General features: G+C 42.6%; 1 protein-coding gene across 1 annotated transcript in view; it reads right to left on the reverse strand.

Moving 5' to 3' along the window:
* TM7SF3 (transmembrane 7 superfamily member 3) overlaps positions 1-10,150 on the reverse strand; it is a 32,890-nt gene extending 22,740 nt beyond the window's left edge. Inside the window, exon 1 of the mRNA XM_024214195.3 lies at positions 9,841-10,150. Within this exon, the coding sequence (XP_024069963.2) occupies positions 9,841-9,925 (85 nt within the window). The 5' untranslated portion in view covers positions 9,926-10,150. The remainder of the gene's footprint in view (positions 1-9,840) is intronic.

Raw genomic sequence — 10,150 nt, forward strand, 5'->3', positions numbered from 1 at the left:
GGGGGGGGGGAGCAGCACGGAGAAGGAAGAATAGAACTAACCCTGACAGGGGGTGGAGGTGGGGGGATCTGTGCTTCACACCATAGTTAATAGTTAGCAACAAAACCCACAGTGCTTAAAGTAACTGCTCAATATGCTGACTGCTCAAAACGGCTCACGACTCATAATGCCTACTCAACTGTTTTTTCACACCAGCTGAACATTAATCAGTGTGACCATGTGAGGATTCTTTCCTCGAAGGTCTGCAGGTTAGACTGGTTTAACTACTCTCTGGTGTGGATTTTTCACAATCCTTGAGAGGTAGCTATGCTGATGTAACTTTTCAGTATAGACCAGCCCTTATTCTGGAAACAAGAGTGTTTTTTTCCAGTTTAGCTTAATCCACAATAAGAGTGTACACACTTGGGAGTTATTTCAGAATAACCCATGTGTAGACAAGCCCTTATATACAGTTAGTGTTTGTTAAATGATTTTGCCGGTCTTATTCTGTGGCCTCGAGCTGGCTCCAAATCACTTACACCTGAATGGATCATCCAGAAAAAATAAGGTCAGCGCACAAACAGCAGTTCTTTTAGAGTCAATTTCAAAACACATTCGGTGGAGAGGTCTGAAGTCCAGTTCTAATTATTGTTCATGGGCCATAATTACAGATTTAGTACTCCATATTTCCTTCAGTCCATAGGGATAATTCCCATTTATGTCAACAAGAAGTTTATACAAAGAGCCAGGGCAGAGTTAAAAACTCAAAACTTAGCTTTTGTTTTGTAGTACCTTGATGCTGCATTCAGCATCATTCACTGGGAAATAAGCTCACTTTTAGGATCCCTGTTATTATTTCTCTTCTTTCATCATCCGTCTGTTTCTTTTCTTTGAATGTCTCTCTTCCATAGTTTCTTCCATGCAACAACTTCCAGTCCCTTCCACCTTATCAGCAATCAAACAGTCACAGTTTGCGACCATTGTTTCAGGTTGTCTGCAGATTCAAGAAGACAACACAGCCACCCTCTGTTCACATTCTGATAGTTACCTTCCTGGGTGCTAAAAGATTTCATATTAAAAGTTTTTACAGAATCTGCAGAACTAATATGCCATGCAGGCCACATAAACACCACTTGATAGACTTGATAACATGCCTACTTTTGAGTCATCTGTCACATATTAGGCTTCCCGTCAGTGCAGCCTCTGAGCATACCATTTCAGACATTGATCTTTCTTAAATCTAATTTATAAACACAATACAGAACATAGCAAAGAATTCCACAATTAAAGCAGTAGCCTGATCTATTAATGAAAGTGAACTTATTTCTTACTCCAAAAGGAAAAGAAAATGGATTCTTGGTGTTTGGCTTTTAACTACAACGAAAAAAGCTGCCTTTTAGAATCGAGATAGTGGTTCCCAAACTTGTTCCACCGCTTGGCCTGTACCGCTCCCAGGAGCTCCCATTGGCCTGGAGCAGCGAACCGCGGCCACTGGGAGCCGCAAGACGCCGAACCTGCGGACGCGGCAGGTAAACAAACCGGCCCGGCCCACCAGGGGCTTTCCCTGCACAAGCGGCAGAACAAGTTTGGGAACCACTGACTGCTAGAATCAAAGAGGAATTTTTCATAGGCACTAAATTCACACAAAAGAGAAAAAGGTTATGGAAAATTAACTCTTGTTTAGCCACAGTACAGACACAGTATGGCCAGTGAAAGGTTTTCCCCACTGCCTCAGCCCCAAACTACAGGAACAAGCAGTGCTTAATTTATGCCAGGGCTTGCCAGTGCTGAGCCCCGGCACCTCTAGGCTTGGCAGTTCATAGCCCTGGCATCTCTGGGCTGGGCGCATTAGTTATTAATATAAAAAAAATTGCTTGAGTCCCGGCAACTCTTTCATTACAAATTAAGCACTGGGAATAAGGGTTCAATTCATCTTGGTTCTCATTAAGCAAGCTGAGAGGGCAGTTCAGTCTCCATGCCTATGCAAAAAGCCCCCAAAGGGTGCCAACTGAGGTGTTTGTTCTGCAGTGTCCAAGATCAGTCGGTCCATCGAAACCTGATCAACTTGTTTCTACAGTGGCCTGTAAACAACCAAAGGTAGCATTTCATTTGTAGGTGTATCATTTATTAAGAGTTTAGGAGAGCCAAGATAGAAGTACTAGAGAGGACATCTTTCCCTCCCATTCAGTTATATCAAGTTGGAAGATTCCTTACTCTGAGGTTTACTATTAAAAGTTTCCTATTAAAAGTCTCTAGTTATTTTGGCATCCCAAGTAGACATGTGTTCTGCTTGTACAGCATTACTGGTTGCATCAACAAGCGATGAATGGAAAAGAAACAGCCTACTTAGGAGTCCCGCACCATTATATGACAAGTTCTCAGTTACATGTCAGGGTGTATAAAGGCATAAAAATACATGTTTAAGCCATGGGCAGTTTAATACATAATTGTTACAAGTTCAGGGAAGCTTCAGTCTACTGCTGCAAATCCTACCTCGACGCCTCAATGTGGCGCAGCGGTGACCCTGGCTGTTCGGAGTGTATTCTCCGGCAGGTCTAACCATGCTATCAAGGTGTCGGACTGTCAGCCCAGCGAGAGGGTTGCTTCCTCTGCAGAGGGGCGTATAATCCCTCTTTCTGAGGTTGTAAGCTAGCTAAATTAGGGAGGTAAACGCGCCACTGACAGCCCCGCCAGCGGGTGGCTGAAAATAATGGCTAAAACAACACGGAAAACCAAGTCTCAGTTCTCTGCACGTCCCTCGATCCCCACTCCGGAGGCAGTGAGGCATTCGATTGATGAGAGGCTGAAAAGAATCTCAGGTGCCAGGTTGCCAAAAGAAAACCAGACAACTCTCTCAGTGTGCACTTATAACTGCAGAACACTGACAAGGGCAGTGACAGCAGATGGACTGCAGCTATATCTGAGTGGTATCCGCAAGAACTGAAACGGCCACACGGTCGGCCTCCAAAGAGGTGGGATGATTTCCTAACAAGGAGATATGGACAAGCATGGCGATGGATGGCCAGAGCGAGAGAAGATTTGAAGACGTGTTGTGATTGGCTCAGTCTTAACTGATGAAGGACCGACAGTCTACGCAGCAGGGAAGCTTAATACTGGTGAAAAGTGTCATATTGACAGCCAGGGGAACAAAGTCCTCCACCCACAGATCACTACATAGCCTGCACTACCACTTTGCTGTGTTGCTGTAGCCTTCTCTGCATTGAATATAGGTATCACAGTAGCACTTAGGGGGCTCAGCTGAGTTTGAGGCCCCATTGCGCTAGAGAGCTTTCTGTTTAAGTAGACAAAAGTGGGAGGGAAACAGAGAGGTGACGTTATCTGCCCAAATTCACATAGCAGGTCAGTGGCAGAGCCAGAAATAGAATCCAGGTCCTCCAAGACCATACCTTAGTCACTGGACAAAAAAAGTGGGATCAGGAAACCCAAACCTGAATGATCACCTCTAGGGGATATTAGCTTAGTTCAGTCTACAGGTCTATTCCATTCTTTGCCTCCCTTCTAGAAGGTTAACAAACAGCCAGATGGTGATGACTTTTGGTTGCTACCAAAGCAGGCTGGATTTGAACTTGTGACCTAGAGATAACTAGGAATTTTGTTTGCTGGAACTGGAATTAAAGCAAAATATAAGTAGAGGCAGCAGCATTTGGCAAATATTACTTAGTGTTTGCTTACTGGATATTCATTAACAATAAGATCAGAGCACAATGATTTTAATGTAGAACAGAAAAACTGTAGAATTAAGTAAGTAGGTGCATCTCAAAACCCACTGCTCCATCACTTTGTATTGTATTCCATCCTCTCTCTGGAGGATGCTAGTTTTGACCCTCCTCCTGGACTGATGAGGCAGGGATTCACCTGCATCAAGCTCAGTACAGCATCATGGCCTTTGATATTCACCTTTTTGGGGGCCAGGGATCTTGCATTTTTGTAGAGTGCTTAACAGCCCTGGAACATTTATGTCCCATTACCACTCTAGTCAGCCTTGCTTTAGGGTCCATACAAGGTTTTTTGTGAATTTTGTATCTCAAGATTATACATTTTAAAAAAGTCTGCCTGATGATTATCACTGTTGAGCATTTAAAATTATCGACATTTCATCCCTGCCTTACCACCCCACCCATCATCAAGTGTTCACACATTATTTGGGGCACACAAAAAACAAGGCACAAGAGTTAATACATGCATTTCATGTATTAATATTTGCAATATCATTAATATGTATATGAATAATTCAAGTATATAAGACAGGAGGTGGGGGTACAGTATGAACCTTAATTTTCAATTCATATGTTGAACACTTTTTAATATAAAAAAATTCAAAATATATATGTTAAAGTTATAGTAATATTTTAACCAAATACTCCAAAGCACTTTTCCCACACTCGTGCCTGAAGATGTGCTCATTTTCTATAAAATGCTTCAATTGGTGGTGGTAGGGAGCTGAGCTTTGGTGTTGATGTGGTACCTTTACCAATTTTCACTGCATGTTGTTTCTCCCATGCTTCTGACATGGTGGCACAGTTTGTTTGCCAGTTCAAAGCCATCAGGCACTGCTACACTGATGTCAACCAGCTCACAGAATCTTCAACACAGTGGCAAGGCCAAAGTAGGATGCTACTGCGTCACTGCCCAAGGGTGCAAGGGCAGCTAACGGTCCAGGCACAATGTTCTAGTATTGCTTTGCAGTAGCATGAATGTCTATTACAGCTCTCTCTTGAACTAGAGATTCCATAATCACTTAAGAAATTAGGCCCTGTTCAAGGTGATGATGCAAGAGTAAGACAAACATCAGTGTTATCTGATAATTCCCACAGGATTCTCTTTCGCAACCATCACCATTTGTTGTACAAGGAGGTTGTCTGACTCCTCAGGTGGCCATATCTTCCCTGTTGATCACCACACCTCCTTCTTTACTTCAACTGGGGTGTGGTCTCTACCTGCAATGACTAGCTTGTGCTCTAATAGGTTCTCTTGGTCAAAATTCTGGTCTTGAATGAGTTCTGTACAAATGATTTTAATCAACAGTTTCTTGTTTCCAGTTACTGTCAAAACAACTTTCTGTGGCAGTAGCTCTGTACTTGCGCTCAGCTGATGCACCCTGCTTGCTTCTGTAGCTCTGCTGGACCTTGTGACACTCTTTGTGAGGAGGTCTTTGCACTTTTCAAAGACAAGGTGTACATCACCTACAGCTAGCTTGTGTTCAGTGAAGTCTCAGAAATTGGACACAGAGTCCTTGAATATCACTTGCTGGCCAGCATACCACTGAAAGAATGACTTAACTAGACATACTTAAGACATCACCTGTAAACACCTATCTGCAGCTGGTTCTTTAGCTTAAACTTAGTCTTGGAAAGCCTCATGTCACCAGCATCAGAGAACATTGACATTGGTACAGGAACCAACTCATGTGACAAAATATTCTTCATGGCAACCTCTCGTGAACTTGCTTGTAGGCAAGTGTCAAATGCCTTTGTTGGACAAACCTGTACATGCTTTGTCCATGCCAGTGGCTCTGCTATCCTTGGTATTGTGTTACAGAACCCTGTGGGCCAGCTATGTTCAAATTCTTGCATTTGGTGAATTCCAATTGTAAGTGTCACCTACACTGATGGATAGCGGTGCCACTCTATCACTGACAATGTTTATTATTTCCTCTGGGTGCTTAGTGGGGTTTAAGGGATCAATACACAGCTCTAGCTTCTTATTAATGCTTTTGCTGTCTCTTGCAACTGCAGGAATACTTGACTTGATTTCTTCTTTGTGGATCTCTTGTATTTCTGCCTCATGAAGGTGGTTTTGAAGTACATGCCATTGCATATACCATTCCATGTTCCTGGAACATGGTCAGCTGTTTTCCTGCACCATGTGTTTGTTTATAATCTGTTAATTTTGAAATATTGGACAGTTATAGACATTACTTCTCAGGAGTGAGTATGTCTGACGCGATATATCCATCCCCGATAGATCGATCGCTACCCGCCGATCCGGCGGGTAGTCTGGACATACCCTAAGTGAGCATGTTCAGAGAACAATAAATTGCCTTGTGTCTCTGGGAGAGAAGGGAACATACTAGTAAGGTATATTCTAATACAGACACTAATACAGAGATAACATATGTACCCTTCTAGCTAATTTATGTTCCATAACAAAATATTAGTGTGAAGTTTATTAAAAAAATGAAGTTCAGTGAGAGGGGGTTTCACTGTCACCTCGCTTGTGAATCAGGAGCAGTGTGGAATTAAGTGCTAAGCAGTGACAAGGGGTCATCAGGCAGTTTTTTTGAGAATTTAGGGTTTTTCAATTCGGAATCCACAAGAAAAAACAAACACACACACAAACCAACACTGTATGGACACTAAAACAAGGTATTCCCAAAAACTTGCATTTGGCTACCAGACTACTCCCCCAAGCCATTCAATTTTCCCACTAGGCAAAAATCACCTTGAGTTGTTTCCATGTTTGTCTCAATGATTCCATACAAACTCTCTCAATCAAGGAACCACATTCACAGCGGAACCAAATTAACTCAGCAAATAAAAGGGTAGGGGAAACCCAACCACTCCTCTATAGTCCCTCCTTTTACTCTTAAAATGTCACAAGGGACTCCAAGTCTTTAAGATTGTCTAGAGGGCCCTTTTATATGTTGGTATTTTATGTGCAGGAACTATCAGCATAAGGAAGGGCCACTGACAAGACCCTAAACACATTGCAACTATAGCAGACCCTGGAAAGGGAGTCAAGTCAGTTAAGTTCCACCTGTGCTAGGTCTCTTAACTGGCTCCCTGAAACTAGAAGACAGCATAGACTACACAAAGCTTTCACTTTGTTACAAAGGCATTGTTACCCTATCTGCACTATAAACACGACTGTTGTAGTGCTGTGCCATTATGTGACAGGCAAATACATTTCTTCCATTTGAGGAAAGAGAAAGAATCCCTGTGAAATAGGATAGCCTAAATCTCCTGTACCAACCTGGTGTTGTTCACCCAGTAGTACTGCTGTGCAGAATTAGAATTTCAGCAGAGATTACAAGGGGAGTATTAGAAACTAGATAGTCACACACATCCTGTAATGCATTTGCAAGGACACAGATCAGACACACCTAACTTCTTTCATACACCAATATACATTTGAAAGAGTTAATTAGAGAGCTAGCAAAGAAAACCCAGCCACTTCCTCCAAACTCAGAAGATATATTGTTAATACAAAGCACATAAACAATCACTGGATACTCCTAGCCAAATGGATTATTAATTTATATTTCAGGTTTACTTTAAAAAGTGTTTGGTCATAGATGTGTTAAATATGTTTATCTAAAGCTGGTTGAGAGTGTTTCCTACATTTTTTGACCAGCTTTATAAAAATGTAGGTCTGCCTTGCAACAGTAGCCAGGCATCCTCCAAGGGGAAGTGGGTTATCACTTTGCTGTTTCCCCATTTAAATGTACTGCGGAAACCAACAACACATAACCATAAAAAGTGTGAAAAACGACTTCTTCCTCTGGTCTCGTTTGGGTGAGAAAGGAAGTCATTACCAGCATTTTACAAACACAGGGATTCAATCCACTTCAACCCAGGTTTTCGTAAGTGCTCACTAATTTTAGGTGCCCAATTTGAGATATTCAGGGTCTGATTTTCAGAAGCACACCCCCAACTAACTTCAGCTCAGCATCTCCAAGGGGAGGGAGAAAAGGAGACTCAATGTGTCTCAAGTTGAGTACCAAATTAGCAAACATATAATTTTTTTAAATGTTGGCATAAAATCTTATTACATATGACAAGGGCTGGAAGTACCTTGTTACCAAATATTTTCTATGCTTTACAAAACGATATTAAATTTAAAGCAAAGTTATAAAAATCAAATCAAAGTTTCCCCAAACCATTGGACTGATGTGGTGAAGGCAAGTCAATTCCATAGCCAACAGTACACAAGGGAGAGAGATGTGGCCAGTGTCACATCAGACTACCTTTGACTATCCCTAACCCCATGGACCAGGTATCCATTTTGCAGCTGGGTGAACTGGAGGTGGCCTTTCCATGCAAGATGGAACACGACTCAAACTCATGACCTTCAGGATTATAGTCAAGTGCCTTAGCCACTGTAAGAGACAAGCTAAAAAGGAAATTCAGAGTTAAGGCCAACACTCCATCAAGTTGCCATGCATGGAGACACTAAAGCTTGGTCTACACTACAAACTTATATCAATATAATGGCATTGCACTGCTGAACTATTTTGGAATCATCAGATTCAAGAACCAGGCTTTTATAACAATTTGCTTCATAGTCATGGCTATTTCTTGGATCATTTGCCAAGAGATTATCAACACTTCGCAAGCTTTAATAAAAAATAAAAAAAACCCCACACACAGGTCTACTAGACTATTCAGTTTCTCTAAACCTCTACTGCCTATTGACTCAACATGGTGACACACTGATCCAAAAGAGTCCATATGCTTGAATTAAGCATGATATCTGTAGTACTAAAATTCAGGTATGTTGCTTAACACTTTTTTTGCACAACTTAGTGCTTTTGAAAGAGAAATGTCAAGTTAAAACACGAGCCACACTGTTTATGAGTTGTCAACAAAATGAGATTAAAATCAATTTCTGCAATTCTTAAAACAGATTGATATCATCAGAAGTTTGGAACCAACCAAAAAACCATTTCTGCATTAAGATCTTGCATGGCAAGTTTCAATCCAGTGTATCCAGACTGTCATTCAGTTTATGAACCAGGGAAAAGAAGGATAATTATGGCAATGCTAATACAGCCTCAAACTATAGTGCTGTGAACAATACATCTATAATCTCTTCATACTGAAAATGTTGTTACAACTAGAACTTCAAAAGATTTCAGAGATATCTTTGCATAAAACAGATTGCTTCCACCTGATGGACCTTTATTTTCCACATATATTATTCAAACACACACTGTCCAACCTTCATTGTGCATCACAATCCAACAGTTTGAATGAAACTGTACGTATTTCAAGGAGGAGGGCATACCAGTAGTTGTTCAATTTCTTATTTTTGTTTTAACCAGTCTTGAGACTGTTCTGTTTTACCATTCAATGAAGTTATGCCCTCCAGGAGAAGTACATTACTGTTGCTTACAGGCTAGCCATAGTGCTATTAAGATTCTCTCTTCGATAATGAAATGCTTGTTCACGGCAGGAAAAAAGCCTCACTGTTGCCGAAACATATGACTGAGCCCTGACCCACGAAACACATGACATGCTCCTTTAAAGCCTATAGTGCTCATGATCACTTTGCTGCTTATGCAAACCACCTGATGTTGGTAACCAACCCAACTCATGCCAATTCCCCACTGTGCAGAATGCATTCTAGTGTGCAAAGTACTTTGACAGCTATTCAAACGTTATTTGTAAATAAATAAAGATCCCAAGAAGGAACCCGGCTACCCCAGGACTGAGAAATTATTAGGAATTTTGACAAACTATTCTAGGCCACCCCTTATTTTCAGCTCATTGAAGCCTCTAGCAGCTGTGAGCCAGGATCATCTTTGCAGCCTGAGAGATTATCCCCGGCTATTAATTATCTCTGTGGGGCAAACAATCCCGAGGTGTCCACCTGCTTATGAAAGTATCTTTTGCACACACAGTTCAAAAATATCCGAAGAGGGCAAATAAGCTGCCAGCGATCTGTTTTTAAAACACATGCATGCTTGTTTTGACCGTGCAGAAGTGAGAGGAGCCAGCTTCCTAGTTCAAGCCACAGATTGCCTCTGCTGTGGGCGGGGGAGGGGGCGGCTATTCGGATAGTCCAGGCCAGAGGGGACCCTTTCTTTCCTTTCCTATCCCACCCCCCTTTATATCTTACCCGCGCTGGAGTTGACCAAGGCTTCACGCCTGCAAACGAGCCCCAAGACCAGCAAGGCGCTGGGGAAGAAGCGCGGGAGCCACATTGCGCCTGAAAAATCCCCCGCCAAGCCCGAGGTGAGGCGGGGGAAGGACTCCCCGAGAGGGCGGCTCACGAGACGCTAACTCCGGGGCGCGGGCGGCTCTAACCCGGGCAGGCAGCAGGCACTGCCCCTCATCGCAGCCCGGGGGCCAGCCCCATGCGCCCTAACGCCAGCCCGAGCCGGCCTCGCCTCCGCTCGGCCCCATTTCTAACCGGCAGGCTCAGCGAA

The sequence above is a fragment of the Terrapene carolina genome, unplaced genomic scaffold (assembly GCF_002925995.2).
Source record: "Terrapene carolina triunguis isolate 2854851 unplaced genomic scaffold, T_m_triunguis-2.0 Scaffold112, whole genome shotgun sequence".
Taxonomy (NCBI): Eukaryota; Metazoa; Chordata; order Testudines; family Emydidae; genus Terrapene; species Terrapene triunguis.